Raw genomic sequence first — 25793 nt, forward strand, 5'->3', positions numbered from 1 at the left:
TTCTCAAGGACTCAGATAAGATCCATTTCCATCTTTTTGCATGATTCCCATTAGACTCGAGGATTTACCTGCCTTGTTTACCTGCCTCCATAAAGCCCCGGCCCCCCTTTCTTTTCTTTGAGAAAGTCCTCATTAATGAGCATTCTCCCTGTTGCAATAGTCTGAACAAAATCATCTCCTTAATTGTCCGGTGCATTTTGTTTTTCATAATATTGTGCGAGGTTGGGTTCTAAGTGTTTTTCTTCTAGGCAGAAGGAACATTATGCCAGCATTATTAATTTAACCATAAATAACCATGTTCTGAACAATGATACATTATGCTTTTCTGCATTTCAGATTCTTTCCTTAAGCTAGATTCTTAAGAGTGGATTTACTAGGTCTAAGGGTATGAACACTCATAAGGCTAAAGATAAATACACCAGGTCAGATCAGGAAGGAGTCAAGCTAGGATTTGAAGACAGGGGAGAATGAGGACTTGGCCTTGGATTACTCCTGAAGAAGGATATAAACCAGAAAATGATGCAGTTTAGTTTGCTTCCACCTGCTTTCCTCATGTCTTTTGGAGGAACATTGAATTTTGGTGGTCTTGGCCTCCCAAGTGAACTGACATCTCAGCCAGGTCAGAGGAAACTAGAATTGTTGCTGGCTCTTGCCTTTTAAGGGTCTCTCTCCCCTCCTACCACATATACCAGTACCTGGAATTACCATATAAAGCAGTTATTTTACTGTTTAGCAAGTGTTACCTAGGCCTAAAGTTTAGGTTCTTGGCTTTGAAATTCTTGCTCTGCTGGCACTAGGACAATCAATTTTTGTCTATGCTTTGCTACAGAGCCTAGAGGTTTTCCACTTCTGGGCTTTTTTGGACAAGCTATTTAAAAACCACCCTACTAATTTATATTCCTTTCAGCAGGATATGAGAGTGTTTGCTTTACCATATATACTTGCTGGAATTAAGAATTCTTATTCCTTGTTCATCGTTTAAAATTTGGTCATGGAAATATTTATTTATTTAGATTAACATTTCTTTATTATCAGTGAAGCTAAACATTTTTACAGGCTTGTTACTCTTTTGTCTTTCATTTTTGTGAATTGTCTGTTTATATTTATTGCCCATTTATCCTCAGGAGGGTGAGACCTTACGGGCTTAAAAAAATCATTTCTATGACCTCTTAATATATCAAAGCTTTAAATCCTTTCTCATACTTGATATGGATATTTTTCTAGTTTGTTGTCTTTTAATTTGGGTGAGGTTTTAAAAAAAACTATTTCCAGAAGTTTTACATGTAATGAAATTGAAGCTGTCATTTTTTTCCCTTGTGATCTCATCAGTTGTTCAGCTGAACATCTGTTAAGTATTTATCACTCGCCAGACTATGGGCACAGCACTGGGCATTGGTGATGCTAGGATGTAAGACCTTGTCCCTATCCTTGAAGAGACCATCTCTGCTTCCCACCCCAACACACTGCCCATGAGTACAGTTTTCTAATTTTCTGAATCTGATTTTAATTATGCTTTATTTCATACCCAACGCTAGTCACTTAAGAAATACGCAGAATATTTTTGTTGAAGGAGAAAGTACATTATAGATAGACATGTAAATTACCCTTAAGAAGCTATGTTTAAAGGCCAGGGATAGAAGAGGAAGAAGGGAGGAATCAAAGTCATACCTAAGAAAAGAAAAATACTAAATTACTATGCTGTATACCTGAAACTAACACAATATTGTAAACCAACTACAGTTAAAAAAAGAAAACATCTAATTTAGTTCTCATGGGAGGGGCGTAGACAATGGGAATTAAAATGATCTACTCGTCTCTAAAAATATATAAACATTATAAAACATCATGAAATAAATTCTTCTAGTTTCTCTATTAAACAGGAAGAGGCAACTTCTTTGTCTTTGTAGTTCTATCACTGATTATGGTATCTGGCCAAATACTAGACAATAAATATTTGCTGAATAAATCTCCAACACAAATTGGGCAGAGTCTGCCCTGGATTTTTAACCACAAAAATATGCTTTTCAATAATCATAATTTTAGTAAGCATACTTTAAAAATGCTAATCATTTTAATTAAAACTTTCCTATTACAATGTATAATGGCCTTAGCATGTTTACATATAATCAACTTTGAATGGGATAGCCAGAGAAGCCAGTTTGGGATAGCTCTTCTTTAGACTGCAATTTAACTAAATTAAACAATTCCTTTTCGAATAAAAGATGCACCTTAAGTGCATATTTGTTTTGATAAAACCATAAATTATGGATTGAAAATGTTTTTACAGAATAGTCTCTTAACATGGGCTTTCTAACCTTCAACCACAAATAAATTCCCCTAGTGACTTTTGAAAAATGCAATTCATTTATCACTTTTCAGCAACATTGCTGCTTTGTAAGAGTGAAATAATACTGGTCTGTGAAACAGCTTTTGGGATGAAGCCTTATTTTGACAGCATTCTACCAAGCTCAAGAGGAGGAGAATTGGACAGATAATACATGAGGTGAAGAAATGTGAAGGCTGTTTAGCTAGGGATAAAACAAAATTGACATTCCCATTTTTCAGCATACATCTTGTTCTTACTTCTAAAGGATGCAGAATTATATCCTTATAAAGTTTAACAGTGTGCTCGATATTTTCCAGATAATCCTCAGGCCTTTGAACTAGATGTTGAAGAATTTCAGCCACCATCTGCATTTCAGCAATAAATGCCTAAATGGAAAGAGATGTTAAATGTCTTTATGTTAACGATTACTTCATTTACAAGTCATACCCCTCCCTCCCTATACTTAGATGCCATTTTGGGGTGAGAAGCAGGGAGAAGGGAAGATGAGAAACTGAGGATTTTTATTTTAGAAAGATTGAACACCCCGGAGGGGTCTTTATCAGATGGAATAAAGCTTTAAATTGACTTGGATACTTGTTAATTTCTTTTTGCTCCCCAGTAAGTAGGGAAGAACAACCAGATTTTTAGAGACAGAATAAAGAAATTAGATTTTCTCTGAATACCTAAGCTTGTAGCTCATTGATTCATTCACTTAGTAATGATTGATTAAGTGCCTACTCTGTGCCAGACACTGTTCTAGGAACTTGAGATACAACAAAGAACAAAACTAAGACCCTGGGGCTCTTAGAGCTCACATCCCAGTTGGGGAAGACGAAGCATAACTAAGTAGACAAGTAGATACATCATAGTTAAGGTGGTGGTAGTAAGAGCTAGGAAGAAAGATGAGGCAGGGGAGAGGAGATAGAGAGTGATGGGAGAAGGTGGTCACAAAAGGGTTCTCTGAAGAAGTGACATTGAGTAGAGACACAGATTTCTGAAGAAAGAACATTTCAAGGCAGAGGGAATAGTATGTGCAGTTCTCAGCCCAAGACCTGCTAGGCATTCAGTATTATATTTATTATCCTACTATTGTCATCACAGTTATTATCTTAATTATTAATCATTTCTAGTTTTTATCAATACACAGGCATCCATATTTTATACAATTTGAATTGTATTATTATATAAGCCATTTCATAACCTGTTTGAAATGTTTTAAAATACTACTTGCACGGTCAAATAATACATTAACAGCCCTAAATATACAATTGTTTATTTTTCTGTATTTTTTCTTTTTTGCAGGGGAGGTAATTAGGTTTATCTCTTTCTTCATCCCCCCACAATTGCTTAATCATTATTCTGTAGTTGGACAAGAATGTTTCACAATTCTAAATAATGTTTCACTGAATAGCTTTGTAGATAAGTCTTTATATTGCTAACATTTTCCCTTAGAATAGTTCCTAAAAGTAGAATCACTGGACCAAAGATTGCACATTTCAAAGTGGCTTAATATACGGTATCTTTTCCAAAAGACGCTAATGTTCTTTTCTCTCTAGCAGAGGGCTTTGGTAGCACACTCCTGCATTCAGTCAGTATATAACTTCTTATTAAGCACCTACTATATGCCAAGCCTGTTACAGGCACAGGGGATACAGTCCCTGCTGCATACAGCTTCCATTCTTTGGATAGACAGATAATAAGCAAGTAAACAAATAAGATAATTTCAGAAAGTAAGTACTGTGAGAGAAATAAAGCAGGGTAAAAGGTTAGATTTGTGTCGTCCAGTGTGGTACTAGCTACAGGTACAGGTACTAGCATACTAGAAGTGTGGTAAGTGCGAATCCAATGTGCTGTGAGTGTCAAATACACACCAGATTACAAAAACTTAGCATGGAAAAGGAATGTACTGCTTTTAGAATTTTTCTGTTGATTTTATGTTGAAATAAAATTTTGGATATATGGTATTATATAAAACATATTATTAAAGATGACTTTCACCTGTTTCTTTTTACTTTTTAAAAAAGTGGCTATGAACATATTTAAAGTCATGTAAGGCAGGAATTTGTTTCTGGTTTAGAGAGTCACTTGCTGGCTGGTCTCTGAGGATGTCATCTGTAGGGTAGGGTGGAGTGATGAGTAGAAGCAGGCGCATGAAGAAGCTCTGGAAAAGCATGTGGTAGGCAGAGGGATTAGGAAACAGCCAGAGCAAAGGCTGGAGGTGCTACTGAGTTCAGCACAGTTGAAGCCTAGCGGGAAAGCCAACGCAGCTGGAATCCAGTGAGCAGACTGGGAGATGAGACCAGAGAGGCTGGGTCCATGGTTTTGTAAACCATGTGAGGGTGTTTGGATTTTCATCAACAGGTAATAGAAAGTCACGGACAGTCAAATTTTTTTTTTTTGAATGGAATGGAGTGGGAAGGGAAGGGTTGAGGAAAGTGGAAGCCAAGAGAACATTATTAAAGTTATTTCAGCAGTTCAGAGAGATTGCTCTCATTGTGTGTACAGAAGGTGAACATGTTCACTTGATTATTAGCCCTCAACCCAACTGGGTGGCAGGCTTGTCTGTCTGACTTATGACCATGGCTATTCCGCTAGGCAGAGATCACAGGAAACCAGGCCCCTGGGGCAGAATCCAATCTGAAGACATAATATGCTTATCTTTCCCGCTTATCTTTGGATAAGCTGCCAACTACTTTTATGTTAAAACACTGATTTTGGCTTCTCTGGAAAATCCAGACTACCTGATAAAAATAGGCTAGCATTTCCACATGGCAAAAGTGGGCTGGGCTGGAGCCGAGAGGCAGCTGTCCCCTAAAGAAGGACACATACTCTCCAGCTGTCCAATGGAACATTCTTCAGCAATGGAAACGTTCTGTGTCTGTGCTCTTCAGTTTGGAAGACACAGCAATATTTAGTCACTGAGCACTTGAAATGATGCTTGTGCTACTAAGGAACTTAATTTTAAATTTTATATAGTTGGAATTAATTGAAATCTATATAGGGCTAGTGACTACCATATTGGATGGTGCAGTCCTAGCCTACCCTGGTCCTCACTCTTTCCAATTAATGTCTGGTGGACATCACAGTTTGACATAACTGTGACGTCTGTAACTGAGTTGTGACCCCTCAATCTCACTATTTTTGATTTATAATGGTATTCGTTATTCGTGCTAAAATGACACACTTTTATTCCTATTTGCTATGAGGTTTGCCCTTTTAAAAATATCTGGAACAGATGCTGGGCATTATCTAATGCCTTAATTGCACAGGGAAGATTGTTTTGTTTTTAAATGGGCTTTCTTATATTAACAGGTTTTTTAAATAGAGATGTAATTGACATGTAACATTACATTTATTTCAGGTGTACAATATAATGATTCAATACAGCTGACCTTCGAGCAATGTGAGTTTGAACTGTGCAGGTCCACTCATAGGAGGATATTTTTCAATAGTAAATACTACAGTACTACATGATCTGCCATTGGTAGGATACAAAACCATGGATATGGAGGACTGACAGTAAAGTTAACTTGTATTTTCAACTGCATGTAGGGTCAGTGCCCCAACCCTGGAGTTGTTCAAGGGTCAGCTGTATTTGTATAATTGTGAAATGATCACAATAAGTCTAGTTAACATCCATCATCATACAGTTACAATTTTTTTCTTATGATGAGAACTTTTAAGATCTACTCTTAAATGAGAGAACAGATGTCAAAAATTCATTTAACTCATTAGTGAGGGAACTAGCAGGATGATAAAGCTGAAGTATATATAATCCCTGAAATAAGATTGCAAACTTAATAATAAGATTAAACAAGGCTGCTTAATATCCTACAGGGCAGTAAAAATGTAGCCTTTGGGTCTCATCTTGTCTACTAGGCAAATGATTTGCATTGTAGCCATCTATAAAATTAACATCTGACTTCACAGAGTCTAGGCCTAATAGAAATACTATTTCTTTATAATAATTTATAAATTATAGCAATTATTTAATTTCTGTATTTCATGAGAGCAAAGACTGCTCCCACCTCAGGGGACCAAATCCAGCCCATCACCCATTAACAGATTTCTTAATATCAAATTTCCTCATTAAGTCATGGTAGAAGATTCTTTCAAGGCCCTATTGCATTATGCTTACTAGCACTGACTTTAGTCTAGCTTGCATCATGCTTGACACATTGTAGGTGACCAGTAACTCTATTGCTGTGAAATGAAGCAGATTAGCTGTCAGTGTATGGAGGGACTTCTATACCGACAAGAAGATTAAACTTGATGACCTCCAGATGATGATCTAATAGTTCTTAAAAATATGAAATATTTTTGTATTTCCTCCAGACTAAATAAAAATTTAAAGAAACTGTAATTTTCTCTAGTATCTGCTATTTTCTATCAATCATGTTATCCTTTTAATTATAGTAAATTTAAAAAATTTATTATCCAGAACGGGATATTACCTCTTCTTCTTCTTGCTCTTCTTCCTCTTCCCCGTCCTCTTCTCCTTTTCCTTCCTTTTGGGCATCTTTCTTCTTTTTCCTACGTTTCTCAATGACTTCAGGATCCCACTGATCACTTGTGTATATGTATCCTGTAGTATCATGCTGCCTTTGCCCAGAAATTCTTTGGCATAAATCATAGTCAGGGCACTAAGGAACATTAGCGATCACTTAAAACATTTTGAATATGCCTTTACCTCCTATTCATATATTATGCAATACATAAACCTCAAAATTCCTTAAAGCCCTGAGCAAATGCTATACTGTAAATTGCATTTTGAATTAGATTTCATGTTCATTAGAAACATGCCAAGAGAGGCACAAGATACAACTTTTATCCTATGACAACATGTTTCTTTGCTCAAAAATAATATACATGAGAAAGTATCAAAAGCTCTAAGATTAAAAAAAAGGATTAGAAGAAGAGCAGAAAGAGCTATAGGATTGAAAATTAGTTTAGTCAGCAAAGGTACACAGGAGGACTCTGTCAGATTAGTTTGAAAAGGCTGGGAATGGACAAAAATGGAGGAATATCCACATTTTTCCAACAAAAAGTGAGGTATTTATAGTATTTACTATTATTTACAGCTTTATGAGTGAAGAATTTCATAAAATAGCGTCATGGATGGGACATTATCTATTCTACTGTGACGTTTTTGTTTTGTAAAAGAGAAAACTTGAGTCTGGGTAGTAAAAAAGGCCAAAACCAAAGTCTACAAGTAATTTTCTTGTTTCAAGTGCTTCCACATGTTTAATATTTTACTCAATTCTTAAACTAACTCAGTAAAAGAGCTAATCCAATATTATGATTAAAACCATTTTGCAGATCAGAGAAGGACTTCTCTGGCAGGTTAAGGATCTGGTCTCAGATCACAATGTCATGAGGGGAAACTACCACTCAGAATCAGGCCTTCTGAGCCCCAGCTCTGTCACACATTATTAATGATAAACTAAGGTTTTGAGCTATAATCCTGCTTTTAAAACTCTGGGCGACACTCTCTGGTAGTGGTTCTCAGACATTAGGGTGTAATTGTATACAGAGAGCCATAAGTAAAGATGTCTGCTTCCCCAGTAATTTATTAAGTCTGGAGTGAGGCTCAGACATCTAACAAGCATCCTTGGTAATTCTGATTCTGACAGTTCATGGGGCACAATTTTGAGAAACAAGGATGCAAGGAACTTTATTTTATTGGGGGGGATTAGCTTAATTAATTAATTTGAATGGAGGCACTGGGGATTGAACCCATGACCTTGAGCATGCTAGGCATGCACTCTACCACTGAACTATACCCTCCCCTGCCCCCCAGAAGCAAGAAACTCTAGTGCTTTTCATGCTCATTTTCCGATTTCTTCAGACCACCTCTAGATGGAGATAGGATGGGTACTTACTGAGGCAATATTTTGGGCTTCTTTCTTCTTTTTCTTAAGAAAAAGGCTTTTCTACAAGAAAGCCTAGTTAGGCTGTCTAATTTTTCATGAAAAAGATTTCAACCCATTCTGGTAATTTATTTAAAAAAATGTGTATTTGCATGCATTTGTATGTTTTGGCAATGAAGAATACCCACCTTGTGGGTTCTTGACAAAGACTGTTACCTTCAGCTGTCTCCTGTTTTCACTTGTAAGAAGTGATTAATTAATCTGAGGGTGAATCTGGGGGCTGTGCCTCAGAGCATTGGTTCTCAAACTTCAGTGAGCATCAGAGTCACCTGCAGTGCTTTTCAACACAGACAACTGGACACCACCCCCAGAGTTTCTGTAGTTCTGGGGTGGGCCCTGAGAATCTGCATTTCTAACAACTTCTTAAGTGCCACTAATGCAGTTGGCTAATGCAAAGTAGGACCAAACTCTTGAGAACCCCTGCTATACTAGATCACTGGCCCTTAACCTTTTTTGGTTTTTTTGGTTTGTTTTGGGAGTACAGACCCCTTCAGAACATGATGAAAGCCATAGGCTTTTGCTTCAGAAAAATGCCCATACACATAAAATTTGCATTTAATTTTAGGAGGTTCACAGATGCTTAAGGATTCATGGATCCCAAGCCAGAAACATCTGCTTTAGAAATCCCAGACTTTATCCCCAGTAAGGCCAAACCATCAGAGCAGTGTGTGCTGTACTGAGTTCTGTCTCATATTCGGCCCTCTGATTATGCCCTGGCTGCCTGTGGAAACTGCCATGGACACCCAGTATCACACTTCTGTGGAGTTACGGGTTTCATTCTCTACATTAACAATCCATATGGAAGACAGTTCTCTCATTTTGTTTTTCCTGGTGAATGGCTTGTCTTTTTGTGGACAATGTGAATTTATATATCTGGTCACATTTCCCCTCGGTTCATCAAACTTAGAACCAAATTTATGACCCAAATTTAGTGAGTATCTGGGTCCTTGTGGCCTGTATATCTGTGTGTTCTTGTTCCACTAGGTCTTAATTTCCTATATAATCTATATTTTCCATGGCCTAGGCTTTATATTTGGTTTCAGTTAATTGAGATTTTTTTCTTCTCTCCATTATATGCACTTTCACATGTTCACATGGGTGACATGCTCAAGGTTGTACATTGGCCTCTGACCATGACCTGTGGCTGGGGCTGCAGATGACACCACACTCAGCACTGCACACCACCCTTCTCTCACAGCTGGCACTAACATGCCACTGAGTCCCAGCGTCTGAGCTGAGAACCATCTAATTTATTTTGAGTTATCAAACCCTTTGGTGAGTCAGACAGGGTATTATAAAAGCTTATCATTCATTTTCAAATAAACAAGTGATCCTCACCTCACTGCATTCTTACCACACTCCTATGAGGCAGCTATCTTTGTATCATCTTTGTAAAGAGGAAATTGAGGCTCCTAAATGTGATTTACCAAATTCTACAGTTGATAAAGGAGAGAATTCAGAACAGGACCCAGTATTGATTCTTAACTAATCTAGCATTATTCTTTAACATTCATACATCCAAATCATTTGTTCATTCTTTCATTTTACTTAGCTGGCAAACTTATTAGGTATCTACTCAGTACCATTTATTGCACAAGTTGATGTTTATAGGAGTAAAACATGGTTCCTGCCTTCAAATAAGGCAGAATCTAGAAGGAAAACGGACAATTACAATACAGTGAAGTAATATGATGGAAAAGAGCAACATGAATGGTCATCAGAGAAGTATTTAACTTTCCTGTGGTGAGTCAGGTGTAGGGGATAAGGAGAGAGAGACACGGAATGAGACTAAGTTAATGCTTGTGTTAGTGTAGAAGGGCTGGTCATCAGGGAAAGTTCTGCAGAGATGATGCATGAACTGACTTTCGAAGGATGGTGAAGAGACAAGGAGGTGTTTCCTATGGTTGGAGCTGTAGGTGCAAAAGCACAGAGGTATGAGAAAATAGAATTCAGTCCCCATCATTGATGCATGAATTATTTTCCTAACTCCTTAAAAAATTTGAAAACATTCCTTGAATTTAACTACTATCAAAGAGAATGATTAACTATACTAGAAAGACAACTAATATTCTTACCTTAATATTGATTATAATATCAGGTTTCAAATTTAACTTTCTAATTAATTCTATTTGCTGCAAAGTAGTCATGGCATCCTGTGAAAGTGATGGCATTTCAGTGATAATATAGCCTGTAGAGTAAAATATAATTTTAAAGGTTTATCAATATATGAGAACATGGGTTTATTATTACTGCTTTATAAAACTATCATCTAGTTATTGATGAATACTAATGCTGGTCTTAAAATCATCAGTCAACATTTTAAAATTGATAGTTAAAGTTATTACCACATGTAGTATAACTGTGAATAATGTTTTTCTGATAATAAATAAAACCACTCAGCTAGGAGGAAACATCTTTAAAAATTCCAAATCAATTTATTTTAGGCACTTGAGGTGCCTATGGAAGGAAATTCCATGTCAATAATTCTTTCAACTCATGTTAGGAAAGTTCATATGATGAATAGTAAAGGTATAGTATAGGGGTTGCATGGGGTATTATTTTTCTTTCTTGAATTAATATTTAATAATATAATTGAATATATATGTATATAATTGAATATCTATGTATATAATGTTTATGTAAGTTATAGAGAGTAATAATATACCCATGTACCCCTCATACATTTTAAGAAACAGAACATTATCAATGTGATTTTGGCTTAGCACATTTATTGGCTTACATCCCTCCTCAGAAACCTAAATCTTCTCATTAAAATTCACCCTGGATACCATCATCATATTAATTTCCTTATTATATTTCTTTAATTATGTCACTCTCTTGCTTGAGAAACCTTTCTCTTGTTAATAGAATAAAGTCTCAACTCCTTTACTGGAAATTAAAGGCCTTCAACCAATTTTTCTCCTGTTTTAATAGGACATTTTTTCTGGGAGGAACAACTGACAGACAAACTATGGTTATTCAACTTTGACTTTTAACAAACACTTTATAAAAAGTGAATGGAGTGAGGCTGTCACTTCAAGGACAACTGACAGTACTTGTTGCTAATTAAAATTCAAGTGAAAAGTTAAATTTTGGAAAACGTGTATCCATCGCTATAAACTAAACAGCTACCCAATTCTTAAAGCTTTTCCTGATATTAGTGATGACATTAACAAATGTGACTTTTTGATAATGTATAATGAAATGTGTCAAAATTTGGAAGATCTGCAAAACTCAGTGAACCAGTATTTTCCAAATGACCAACGGATGGTGCCCCCAAATTCTGCATGGGTACAAGACCCATTCTAGGTGCCAGAGGGACCAATGGATTTTAATGTAACAGATTTTGAAAAGTTCATTGACATGGTTTCCAATTCCACAGTGCAACCAAACTTTAAGAAACTTCCCCTTATAGAGTTTTGGTGTCGGATCAAGAATATCCACTTATTCTAAAGGCCATTAAAATACTCCTCCCTTTTCCAACTACATGTCTGTGTGAAACTGGATTTTCTTCATATACTTCAACAAAAACAACTTATTGCAACAGACTGAACAGAAGGTGTGGGATTCCAGCTAGGTCTTCTCTTAAGCCAGACATTAAAAAGATTTGCAAATATGTGAAACAATACCACTCCTCCCACTAAATTTTTTGTTTTGAAGAATTTGTTTTTCAGAAAACATGCTATTAATGTTAACATGCAGTGATTTTATTATTTTAAGGAAAAGTTTATACATTTTTTTAGTTTTAATTTCTAATATGATAAATACAGACAGATAAAAACAAAAGCTCTTTTGGGGCCTCAACAATTCTTGTAAGTGTAAAGGAGTCTTGAGACCCAAAAGTTTGAGAAATGCTATCATATACAATGCCTAAAATTGTGTAATTAAAGAAGTTACAGTTGAGGGAGGGTATAGCTCAGTGCTGGAGGGCATGCCTAGGATGCACAAAGTCCTGGGTTCAAGCTCCAATAAAAGTAAATAAATAAATCTAATTACCTCTCTCCCAAAAAAAACCAAAAATAAATTTAAAATAAAATTTTAAAAAATGTTAAAAAAAATTTTTAAAAAGTTACTAAGCATCTGTTGATTGATGAATGAATGAATGTGTCTAGTAAGCCAACCTCAAAATCCTCACTTAAGAACATGCTGATCATAGTCTTTTATTTTAAAAAAAACCAGATCAACAGCTATCATGGAAATCCAAAATCTCATTAAACGCTTGGGCAGATGCCTATTTCTCCTAAGCTTTCTCAAATACTTTATTTTCTGCTAACTATGTGTTGGACACTACCCAGAGAAGCAATCCTAAGTAGTTTAACTTCAAAAGGCAGAAAGCAGGACCTGTTATCTTGGTCTTAGATGGAAGAGCTATAATCATGATTCTCTCTTGTCTTTCTAAAATCCTTAGTTTCCAGTTTGGCTTATTCATTTGCACTTGCTGTTGTCTTTCAAACACTTTGAAATAGTGGAATAGTCGTGGTATCCTAAGGCATCCATCCGGAGGCTTTTTTTGTTTTTTTTCCCCTGAGGCTTTTTAAATGAGCCTGACACATCATGGGAAAACACAGCCAGTGCACCGTCTCAGGACTGGCCAGACCTTTCTCCTCCTGTTCTTGTTTTTTGCTCTCCTGGCTCCGCACTCACCTAGTTTGGTTTGGCTCCTATTGTTAATCTAGCCCTTACTTGATTAACAACCTTATTTGAATTCGTTTTCAAGGCTGACCAGTGCCTCCCCTGGGACATGATGACTGGTGATAACCCCCTGGTCTGACATACTCAACCATGGGTACTTCGGTGAGGGGGGCTGCATAGCCTAGCCTTGGATTGAATTCAACCCTTGCCCAGTTTACTACTGATTGGATAATTTCAGAGACCAGTCAGTCCCCAGAGTTCGTGTCCTCTCCTGACTAACAAGGGATTACACAAGACTTCCCTCCCGTTCCCTCTGCTGCCAACACCGCCTGACATCTGGGTATCACAGGTGGGTGACAGAAAGATGCTATCCTCTGTTTGCTGTGCTCTCCAGCACCCTGCACATTACTCCAACCAGCTGCCCGGAGAGCTTATCAGGCATTCCAAGTGCGGCTTTTCAGGCATGCTAAACCTTAGAGATACCCCTATATTGGAATGAGTTTCATACTTGATCTCTTTCCTGGTAGAGGCAGAAGAGGAGTGGGTTGTTTCCATGGAGTCTGGCTCTCTCTTGATAGGCCAGTATTTGGGCTCCCTGAACCCAAACCCTGTTCTGAACAATGGATTTGGAGGCTCTACCCATTGAGAGTGGCCACCATGATTATATCCAGACCCTAGGAATATATCTATGGAAAAGGTGTGGGAGACAAGAGTTACGTTGCTTGCTTGTGTCCCCATTGAAGATTTAGAGAAGAATAAGAATTAGACCCAATTTGGGGAAGATCTCAGGGGGATACTTCTTAGAGCTGCCAGGCCCACTGTCAACCTCTCTAATCCCGGACACATGTGAAGATGGAAGCATAGATGAGGATTCTCCCTCCTGTCCCATCTCGCTTTGACACCATTACCAAGTCCTCCATGCTGCCCTCCACGCTGAAGATGGAGCAATGACAGACCCCAAACCACTACTTGCTGGAGGCTCTGTGTACACCATAAGAGGCAGGGTAGGCACCTGGCAAGCTAGTGCCCAGCCTGAATAACCCCCACCATGGGAAAACTGAAAGACTATTCACACCACTGCCCAGGGGAAACCAACTGGCCCCTACCATCACTTTGCCCCCACTTCCTGGCACAGTAGGAAGAAAAAGGTACTCCCTATACCCACAAAACAGAAGATGGCATGCTACTGCTTTTAGATCAACATGTTGAGAGGTTCATGGACATTGGGTAGCTTAGCATCTAACCAGCCTGACAGTCATCTCACCTCAGGCCAGCCTGACACGAGTGGACACACTGGTGACCAATGACTTGCAGTACCATCCACAATGTGATACACCTGGGGCAGGGAATTCCCAGACCAGGGCTGTCCATCACTCACTGGGGAAAATGAGTTTTTCTGGAATCTAGAAGGAGGAAGCGAGAGGGGCTTCTCAAGATGCCCAGGAATTGACTTCTACATTTTTCTCTTGGGCGAGGATGTAGTTCTTAGAAGTTGATTTTGGCTCAAGGCCAACACAGCACAACAGTTGTATAGAATATACACTATAGATGGTGTAAACTTCTTCTAAATAGCAATAGAAGCTCCAAGTATAAAAGGGTTCTGGTACAGAAAAAAATTAAGATTCGATCTGGCAATACTTTACTGTGCAGTGTCCCTGGCAGGACATACCCATCTTTACAGGTTTTGTAGTTATCAATTACCCAGCCTCACCCAGCCCCTGACCCAAGTTAGTATCTCTGTTTTGAAAGCCCTTCACTTCCGATTTTGCTTCTACCTTTCACCAAGCTGCTGGGTAAGACCAAACGTCAGAACCAACCTTTGCTTAGCAGAGGCTTTCAAATTGTATAGCAGGCTGCTAGGTTCCAAAGAAATTCCTTTGGGGATGCTATAGAATGGGTGAGGGGAGGCTGGGCAGAAGGAGCTCAAGGTCTGGCCCCAACTGTAGCCTTTAAATGAGCCCAGCTGTGCATGCCTAGAATGTGACCATGCAATTGCCTGCTGATAGTGTGGCCCTCAGACTCAAGAAATCATTTTTACCACTTTTCCTCTGCCAGCTCCCAGGACAAGTACCAGTGTACAGGAAGTCTAGGGGAAGGACTAATACATTAAATGATACCAGAGGGTACCATCATCAAAATCCAGATGGTAGGAAACTCTAAAAGACAAACAACCAGTTTCTTTAGCATAAAAAACACAAGATGATAGAAAGAGGTAGGGGCAACTTATAGATTAAAAGGGATTTGTGACATACTGATCAATATGTAAAACCTTATTCAAAAACAAACATTGTAAATGTCCAGCAACAGATGACTGGATAAAGAAGATGTGGTATATTTATACAATGGAATACTATTCAGCCATAAAAATGACAACATAACACCATTTGCAACAACATGGATGTCCCTGGAGAATGTCATTCTAAGTGAAGTAAACCAGAAAGAGAAAGAAAAATACCATATGAGATCACTCATATGTGGAATCTTAAAAAAAAAAAAAAAGGAGCATAAATACAAAACAGACTCATAAACATAGAATACAAACTTGTGGTTGCCAAGGGGGTGGGGGTGGGAAGGGACAGACTGGGATTTCAAAATTTGTAGATACTGACAGGCATATGCAGAATAGATAAACAAGATTATACTATAGCACAGGGAAATATATACAAGATCCTGTGGTAGATCACATTGGGAAAAAATGTGACAATGAATATATGTATGTTCATGTATAACTGAAAAATTGTGTTCTACACTGGAATTTGACACAACATTGTAAAATGACTATAACTCAATAAAAAAATGTTTAAAAAAAACAACGGACACCAACCAACTATATGAGACAAATAGTGAAATTTGACCACAGACTGATTAGTAGATGATTTATTATTAATTTTTTAGGTATGATCATGGTAATGTGATAATACATTTTAAAAGAGTCTTTATCTTTTTGAGATTTATACTAAAACATTTATAGATGAACTGATATGATATGGATTAGCTTAAAAACGAAGTAGGTTGGGGGAGGGGTGTAGGCAGAGGCATAGATGAAAGATGAGACAAGAATAGTCATTACTGATGTTGGTTGATGGACACATGGGGGTGGATTTTATATCAATCTCTCTACTTCTGTTTGAAATTTTCCATAATAAGAAGTTAAAAGGGTTATGAACACTGTGAATGGCATAGCTGAATAGATATATTTTTTCTCTTTTTACCAATACTTATAATTTATGCTGTCTTTTTGTGGCCATGTAAATCACTCAGTTTTTTCAAGAGTAAGGTGAGGTAAAGAATAAACAAAAAGATATTTGCTTGGGGAGGCGTGGCAAAAAAAAAAAAGATATTTGCTTGCCTACCTTTATACCTGCTTCAGTTTCAATCACTATACTTTCTGACGTCATTTAGTGACCTATGTTGGAATTTTGTGATTGTCCTTTTTACCTTTTTATTCATTTTACTCCCCACATTCTGGGGTTTTTTCCCAAGTTCATTCTCTTTATTATGCTAATTCAATAGATAAATGCATAGAGAGGTAGATGAGAGTGTACATATGTAAGAAATAAAGGAGATGATATGTGGATATATACATGGATTAATATATAGTTCATTCTGTATATAATATATATAGGTCTACCTATAGATATAGATGATATAGATATAGATTGCAGTAACAAGTGTGTTTTTGCAACTTCCATTTTTGATTTTCACTGTACTGCACTTTATTAGTATCCCTATATCCTAATCATCACAATGTCCCCTCTTAACTTACTGAGAATATAAAGCAGATCTCTAAATTTTTCTTCTCTCATTCAGTAAATCTATTTCAAGTGGGTGATTTTCTCCCAAACACATCTTTATTCTTCTTCCCTCTTTTGCAAATGCCATAGCGTTTGCTCTCTTCTTTTTAGTCATTCTGAGCTTCAGGAGTCTTTGTCTTGAGAAATTAGGTCCAAACCCCTGTTCAGCATCCGTTCGAGGGCAGGGAGATTTCTTGGGTCCAGAGTCAGAGGGCAGACTGGATGAACAGGTGAAGCCAACCAATATCTGGAGCCAGAGGGTAAACTGGTGCTATTCTAGTTCCTATTCCTGCCTTATAAGTGTGAATTAGTGCAGAGCAACGTAACCATTGACAGGACTTAGTAATGAAACTCAAGGTGAATGGAAAAGCAGGCAGCAGAGGCTGTCAGCATTGAATGTAGGACCACAACAGATTTTTGATGCTTCAGCTGGACAACACATTATTAAAAGAAGATCAAATCATATAAGCTTAATTTTTTTTAAACAAATGTAGGTTCTGAAGGATAAAAACACAAGTTAACAAGCAAATAAAGCCGTCTGAGCTAATCAACTGAATTCAGACTCTGGGATTCCTGTGCCAGGGCAAAAAGAAAAAAAAAAAAAAAGGGGCAACTCCAGGAATTATTTGTGTCTCAGATAAACCATGAGTTTTGAGGCTGCTTTGATAGCCATTGATGTATAAAAATAAACATACCAAAGTGAGAGACTTCTGGGGAATTGAGCTTCTCCAGTATCAGCTTTGTGACAAGTTCATCTGGAATGCTTTGGCCTCTGATCAACATCGACTGCAACTAAGAACAAGCAGAGATATTGTACATGACTGTATAATGGGTCTGTGATACTGAGCTTTTTAAAGAAATCATAACAATTTTGAAACTTAAGATTTATTTACCATAACTCCTGATTTAGTTTCACTGGCAATGTGTTCTTCCAAAATTGGTAAAGCTACAATATGAATTCAAAATATTAGCACAAACTGGTACTAGAATTGCCAAATTGAGAAACAGATTTGTGTGTTTTATAACAGGTAACAAAGATTAACATTTGTTTATCACTTTAGAATTTACAAAGCACATTTATTCACATTATGTCATTTAAGCCCAACCAAAGTACAAGGTAGCAGAATGTATTCCACAGAGAACTCGCCTCCACTCGCTAGCTAAAAGATCTTGGGGAAGCTAACTTCCTAAACACCTTTGCACCTTGCATGCTTGTGCCCTATGTAGTATGCAAGGGAATATGAGGAAGAAACGAAGTTGTATATGACAGTGATTTGGAAATTGTAAAGTATAGCATAAACGTATACCCTAGTATTACTAGTCCAGATACTTCATAACCGTACAGTTACATCCAGAGCCCATATTTTGCACATAATTTTGCATACTGGTTGTATAAAAGGAAAATACGCATCAAGAAATGTTAAAAATAGATAAACGCTGATTAGGAAACAGGGGCCCTGAGGCTGAAATTCCAATAATTTGTCTCCTTTTTAAGAGGAAATATTTCTTCACATGATGGACGATATCCTGGGATAGAAATGACAGGGGGAAGGTCAAGGGGAGGACCTAGGAGCTGATTATGTCCCTAGCTGCTAATAATCTATGGACTGTTTGGTATTTTTTTAAGCTTTCCTATTAGTGAATTTTATTTTAATAAAGAAAGAGGGAAATTGTAAAGTTTTGTATATGTGTGTGTTATATGTTACCGAATTATTATTCCCAAAATTGTATCAGGTCTCAGTTTCACTAACAGCATGTGGAATGCTCATTTGATAACATCCTTGCCAACAATGATGGTAGAAACTTTAAAGATTCAGTGCCAATTTAGTAGGCAAATATGCATCAGCATTATTTTAATTAGCATGTCCTTGAATAACAATGAAGTTAAACCTTTTTCTTACGTTTGTCCATTTTTATTTCTACTTTTATGAATTACAGATTCATTCTCTTGCTTATTTTTCTATTAAGGCATAAACAGCATTACTGATTAAGTGAATATTTATATACAAAGATATCAATCCTCATCTTATATATTGCAAAGAATGCAAAGCAAATCATAAACAATAAAAAATAAAATTTATCACTGAAAATAACTAAGTCCTGGAAAATCCTGCCAAGATTTCTCCCAAGCTGTGAGAGTTCCATCTCTTCTTATCTTTCATAGGGGGAACACCCCAAACACACATATCCCCAATAGCTCTAAATTATGGAATTAGAGAATTAGAGGCAGTAGAATAGAGTCAAAGACATTTCATAAACCTCCTAAATTCTATGAACAAAACTAGGACTAACAAAAGGGCAAAACATGTCTGATGCTATCACAAAGGTAGTATTCACTGGGTTCATAGTGTTGTGTGATAAAGAAAATACAGCAAATGTTAATCATAGAATCTGGGTGGTGAGTAGATGGGTATATGAATGTTCACTGTATACTCCTTTACATTTTAATGCATATTTGAAAGTTTTCATAATAAAATATTGGGGAAAAAGGATAAAATTTACCTTCTACACGAATACATCTCCATGTCTGTGATATCTGTTGGGCTAATGTTGTCTTCCCAACCCCCTTAAAAAGAAAGATGTTATTTAAAATCCAATAGAATAGCTATTTGCCAATAAAACATATTCTCATTTTTAAGGACTCTACTGATGGTTACTACAATTACATAAATATTATCAAGTTGAGTTTTTCCCACATAATAAAGAGTAGACCCTAGTATTTACAGCTTCATTTTTCTCTGTCACATTTGCCACATTTTATGAAGTGATATAAATATTTTTTTAATTAAGAAAATAGTCCTGAAACTAGAAAGCTGTACCATAATGATATTCTAGGTATTGCACTGTTTTGATTGTTAAATTTTGTAATTTTGAATACAAGTCATTGTGATTCTATGGAGATTCATCATTTTATTTCCTTCCTAAAGTTTATAATCATGAACGTTTTGACAGATTTCCATTTAGTAACTTTCAAGGGCAAAAAATTCCTTCTTAATTGACATCTTACAGAAGGATCATATTTTAAAGATAAAAGTTCACTTTAATGAAGTAATATTTGCATCTGATTGCTTTCACTGTTGACTTTTAAAACTCTAATTATGTTTTTAGAAATCTAGTGAAAGTTATTGGAACCATTTCTTGGTTCCTGTCCCAGGGTCCCTGTAAAATCAAGTCAAGGATAGGATCCAGCCCCTAGTCTCTGCTGTTCTGAAGAGGCTTTTAAATTAACCAGCTCAGGCCCTCTAAGGGTAGCTACCAACTAGCTCAGTGGCTGAAAAAAGCTCTTATCTAGAGGTCCTTACTAGAACTGCCTAGGAAGGCAATCTATCTTACAACAGCCACTCTTGGCTTCTTCCTGTTTTGTAGAAAGATAATAAATAAGTCTACTAATACACTATGAATAAAGATGAAGCCCATCGCCTCTCAGTAGCTTCTGTTATTAATGGAGAATCTTACATTTGTCTCTATAGTGCCCCACCTTCACACATCCAGAGAGCCTCACAACAAATTTCACAGAACGTTTTATATGCAAATTGAATGTGAAATAGCCTTGGATCACATACCACTAACAGTTGTCATGGTGCAGTGCTTTGATGAGTTGATTTATTCATAATATAAAAACAAAGGTAAATACAATCTAGATTCCTTTTCACTTACAGTGTACAAGAGGACAGAAAGTTATAACTTACAACCAATAGTATATCAGATTTTAAGTCATACAATGAAAGTCTAACAAACACTCAAAAAAATTAGCACCCTAGGTGGTTCTCATTCTTGTATGGTAACAGAAGATTATGACTTTAAAAATTGAAAAAATTAAATAAGTTAGAAGAGATAACTTACTGGTTTCCCAAATACAACAAAGCAAACAGGTTTAGACAACATAAAGTTTTTTTCAGCTTCATCTTCATTAAATATATCCACAAAAGGATGCTCTTCTGTCTTCTCTTGAGAAGTCATAATACAAAATACTACAGTAAGAAAGAGTAAGATTGTTAAAGTACCTAATTTAGGAGGAACGGGCATGCAGGTTAGGGAGAAATAGAATATCCTGCGGATTTGCTTAGCCCAGAAGCCATTCCACCCCACTATACACATGGATTTTGCCAATAATGGCAAATAAGTTAAACTGATCTATTAAAATAGTAGTAAGTTCATAGTTTGAGACAAAAAGCAAAAGCCAGCTATATGCTACATAAAAGATAGTTAAAATAAAGGGTTTTTGAAAGACTAAATTAAGGGAAAAAATAAATATATGTATACATACAATGTATGTTTTGATGTGTGTATTCCCTTAAAGATCAAGTTAGTGTACATACAACCAAACAAAAAGCCAATAGCAAATACTTAAAAAAAGTTATACATATATACACATATACATTTGTCTATGTGTATGTGTGTAGGGCCTACTAATGGCTCTGAAAGAAATGCTAAAAAATTAGAAAATATGTAGGACTGAAAAATAATGAAAATAATATACAGCAAAACTTATAATATGTAGCCAAAATAGTATTTAGAAACTTTAAACATCTACACTAGAACCAAAGAAAGTCTGAAAAGTAATGAGAGAAGCACACAAGTTAAGAGGGTAGAAAAACAGGAAAAATGGAAAAATACATTTTAAAAATTAATAAAATAGAAAACAAACATTATAGAAAGAAGGTCAACAAAGCTAAATAGTGGTATTTTGAAAAGACTTGTAAATAGAAAACTCCTGTCAAGATTGATCAAGAACAGAAGATAGAAGACACAATTAAACAATATTAGACATTAGTTTTTCACAAGTATGTTTTCTTACATCTCAAAGCTAAGATTTTCCTATCTCTTTGTTGTTGTTATTTCTAACTTTCATTATAGTCAAAGAATGGTCTCCGTATTATATTAATTTGTTGAGTCTTGCCTTACTGCCTAGCACATCATAATTTAAAAAAAAAATCCCTGTATCCTTGAAGAAGATACGCAATTTACATTTATCTGATGTAATGTTCTTTAAATGCTGTTTACATCAAGTTTGCGAATTTTATTGGTTAAATCTTCCATAATGCTTACTGACTTATCTACTTGATCAAACAATATTAGACATAGAAATGAGGAAGGACCAAAGAGGTAATAATGCTGCAGAAACATAGATAATGAGAGGATATCATAAACAAAGTTATCCAAGTAAATTTGAAAACTTAAGCAAAATTGACAGATTACTAGAAAAATCAGCTTCTTAGGGAAAAAAGGAAACCCGAGTGGTTCTATAACCCTTAAAGAAACTGAATCAGTAACTAAAAATTTTCCCAAAGGAAACCAGGGGGTTTTATTGAAGTGCTCCAAGTCTTATAATCTTATAGACACTCTTTCAAAGAAAAGATAAAATGGAGACTTCTTACATCAGTTTATGGGACTCATACAACCTCCATACCTAAACCAGAGACTAGAGTGAAAAAGCAAAATTATATGCCAGATTTATTCATGAACAAGATTTTTAAAAACCCTAATCAAAATATCAGCAAGTTGAATCCAGCAATATATAAAGTTAAAAACATCATGACAAAGCTGGGTTTTCCCCAAGAACTCAAGCATGGTATAATATGAGAAAATTAATTTGTTGTATTAAAATAAATTTAAGGAGAAAAACTGTATGATCATCTTAATAGATACAGAAAAAGTATGAGACAATTTAACACCCTTTAATGATCAATAAAAGATAAACCTCTTAGCAATTAGGAATAGAAGGGACCTTCTTTTATTGGCAAAGACATGAACAAAAGACAATCATTATATTTAATGATTAAGTATTTAAAATGGATCTTTTTAAGACGAAAGACAGAAAACTATAATTATTTCCAGTTGATATGATTGTCTATATAGAAAACCCAAATATATCACAGATAAATTTTAAGAATTAATGAGATAATCCAATTTGCTGAATTAAAAATCATTATACAAAATTCAGTTGTATTTTTATACATCAAAAATAGCTATAAAATGTAACCAAAACAAATATGACTTAGCAGCAAAAATATAAAGTAACCAGAATTAAATATAACAAAAGATATACAAGCCTTTTTATAGAAAAATTACAAAATCTTAAGGAATAGACTTTTAATGAGCAGACTTGAAAAATGGAACAAAACTATGTCCCAGTGGTCTGGAATATTGTTCACAGAACTATAAAAAATGGACTAGAGGGGGCTATATACTTCCACATAAAAGTGATATGATTATGTTTCTCTGTGGAAGTTAAGAATATTCAAATGGGTTTAATATACCAATATTGTTTTAATATGACATTATGAAACAAAATATAGTAAAAAATATTACTTACTAGTATATTGAAAAGATTTGAGATGAAAACTTCATGAACCAAAGGGCTGAAATTTCAAGATTTTAAAAAATACCAGCAAAATAAGTAATGCTGTAAGATGTAGTATAAAGGGGAAAAGGCATCTAAACCTTTTAGAGAGATGGTGCATTTATTGAGTCTCCGTAAATACACTAAAACCAGGGCCCTACGGCCTGGGATGGGGATATCTAGGTGGATGTCTGAGAATCCCAAGATTACACCCAAATGCTCTGCATTAACAGAAGTAGCCTTCTTAGTTCTGGAAGGTAGCAGCTTCTCCTTGCCAAACCTGAGGCAGATGCCTCAGCAGACAATATTTGCCCTCTACAAGATCTGCCTTTATGTTCTCTCATAGCTCCAAGAGCAATAACTGGGGTCAAATGTCAGGGCAGCCCACCTGGGGAGGCACTAGTACAGGAAGAAAAGTATCATGCACCTGAAGGGCTCCAGGGCCTGGGTATGATGCACTGACAAGAACCAGGAGAGCACACCTGGCAAAGATCTTGAGGGTGTCAGGTGGAGGAATGTAGACTAGAGCAGAGTTTATTTGACATGTGTACCCTCTCCCATGACTCATGGTTTATCATCCTGGCTAGGACACCTGGAGCAAGTCCTAATTCAAGGCTGGTAAGATTCCTTGAAGCTTGGGGAAAAAGACAACAGACAGTAAATGAGGTGGAAATGCCGGAACTGCCTTGGCATAGCCCAGAGAAAGTGTTAAAGGCTCAACAAAGGTGCCATGTGAAATGGATTTATTACATGAGGCCAGAGAGCATCAGCCAAGCCTGCTCTCTGGGATGGCCAGAGGATACTCCTTTCATTAAGACATTAAGGAATGAACTGGGATCAGGCCAAATAAGTTTCATAAACAAGCAGCCTAAACCCCCCATATCACCTACCTCTTGCTCACCAATGTCTCTTGGCTCATACCTCATGTGGAATTCCTTAGGAACAGCTAATAAAAAAAAATCATGGATAAATCACGATATATTGGTGCAAGCTGTAAATGGAATGCTTTCAGACTTAGTCCCACTCAGGAGTAGCCTTGAGAGATGGTGATTACGGGAAATCCTCCCGGTGGACTGAGTTTAAGCAGTTTTTCTAGGTCGTCAGTTTGGAGAACAATGCTGAATGGCTTGGTCCAGGGCCTGGAAGTTTTTTTAGAGAAAAAACTTTAAATGTAGGACCTATTTCTAAGAAACCCTCCTCAAAGGTCAAGGCATGGGCAATTCAAATTTTAAAAGAAAAGAATTTTAATCATTCTTGGAAATTTAAGTGACAGTGGTTTTTAAGAGCTGTAAATCTAAGATCTCTTTTAAAACAGAAAAGGTTTTAATTTTTGAGGGACTCACACCTGACAACTCCAATTAAACAATGGACTGGATGATAAGAGAAAGAGTTCTGGGGAAGAAGCATATGAGAGTGGTGTAACAAACATAATCTACGGCGACCCCTAATGCGTCACACCCTTGTGTAAGGAGTTATTGCACTGGCAGGTGGAGGTACAGTTGCTGCCACGTCAATTGGGGACAGGGAGATGTATGTCGTTTTGTGAGTCCTTTTCTTTTAGAAACTGGGACCAGACACCACCTTGAAGAACCAGTGATGGGATGATGTGAACTTAATGTGGGGGAGGAGTGGATATGAGTGGTGCAAAGATTAAAACGTAGCAGGATTTATTAGTGCCCTGCCCCATCCACTTGCCATGTACCTTTTCCATGGATGGCCAGCCCAACTTCCAACTACTGGCATGTGTGATTGTCTAAGGGCTCTTCCCAGCTGCCAGAACTTATTATGCCTCAGCACTGAGCAGACTGGAAGTTTCAGGGAATTAATCTGTCATATAGCATGTTTCAATTAATAACTGACAGGAGTTGGTGAATAAATATCCCAGCTCCCCCTTAAGGGGGAATAACAGACATACATCCAAACATTCTCCAGTGAATTCAACCTGCAGAGAAATTTGCTTGATAATATTCCCTTTATTAGCTTCCCTCTCTTTCTTCCTGTTGTTTACTAGATTATTACCCATGAAAACTATTTGTCCTCAAGTTTTGTCTCAGGATCTGCTTCTGGGTGAAAAAAACTAAGACCAGGTTCAAATGGAAGTGCTCAATTATAATATAATAATTGAAAACTAAATATTGCAAAACTAGAATTCTACAGATACTGTGAGTTATCCTAAATAGAAACATTGTGCAAATATTTAACTCATATTTAGAAGAGTTGCTTTCCATTATGAAATGGAACAGAACTAAATATTTTTCCCAGTTAAAAGATCCAAGTCAGTGCAAAATGCCAGAACTGACATGGTCATCCTTCTAGTTCTTAATAAAAAGAGTACCAAACTATGAAAGAAAACTTAATATAATAAATAATTTATTTAAAAAAATTGTAATTTCTCAATTTTGCATTTACAATACAATCTCTAACGTCACATTATGTTATGTGTTTATACTAAAATTCAATACAAACTTTTAAAGCTTCCTTACACTTTTGGCAGTTGAAAAACCTAGCAGTGGGTTCTGCGGTTAACAGGGGGCCCATTTCCTGGGAAACCTAGCACTTCTGTCTAGGCTAGGTTAGCTGCCGCTGGAGTAAACTTACATTCTCATAGTAGGTGCTCAGTAGATATTTATGGAATGAAGACGTTGCTCGTTAAAAGGGGAAGTGGGTTTAAAGGCAGTATTTACTGAGATCCCGAAGTTTAGGTTTGCAAGTAAAGGAACGGGTCTGGAGTCCTCGCAGGAGGTGGCAATCCATTCATTGGATACCGA

At 36.5% G+C, this 25793-nt stretch overlaps 1 protein-coding gene across 12 annotated transcripts in view; it reads right to left on the reverse strand.

Annotated features, from left to right (window-relative positions):
* The window catches only part of LOC102529575 (zinc finger and BTB domain-containing protein 24), a 127487-nt gene that overhangs the window by 101582 nt on the left and 112 nt on the right, over positions 1 to 25793 (reverse strand). For 9 of the 12 annotated variants that reach the window (XR_012074907.1, XR_012074906.1, XR_012074908.1 and 6 more), the window contains exons 2-9: positions 23916 to 24164; positions 20526 to 20653; positions 19185 to 19248; positions 17576 to 17628; positions 17378 to 17474; positions 10332 to 10444; positions 6781 to 6969; positions 2584 to 2712 (exon numbers count right to left, since the gene is read on the reverse strand). Coding sequence is in view for 8 of the 12 variants with exons in the window: in XM_072965704.1 (XP_072821805.1) it covers positions 2584 to 2712; positions 6781 to 6969; positions 10332 to 10444; positions 17378 to 17474; positions 17576 to 17628; positions 19185 to 19248; positions 20526 to 20642 (762 nt within the window). In the remaining 4 variants the exon portion in view is untranslated. Of the gene's footprint in view, positions 1 to 2583; positions 2713 to 6780; positions 6970 to 10331; positions 10445 to 17377; positions 17475 to 17575; positions 17629 to 19184; positions 19249 to 20525; positions 20654 to 23915; positions 24165 to 25623; positions 25640 to 25793 lie in introns of those variants that run through there. The other 3 variants (XM_072965700.1, XM_072965701.1, XM_072965703.1) reach the window with 3 other exon arrangements.

This window comes from Vicugna pacos, chromosome 8 (genome assembly GCF_048564905.1).
Source record: "Vicugna pacos chromosome 8, VicPac4, whole genome shotgun sequence".
NCBI lineage: Eukaryota > Metazoa > Chordata > Mammalia > Artiodactyla > Camelidae > Vicugna > Vicugna pacos.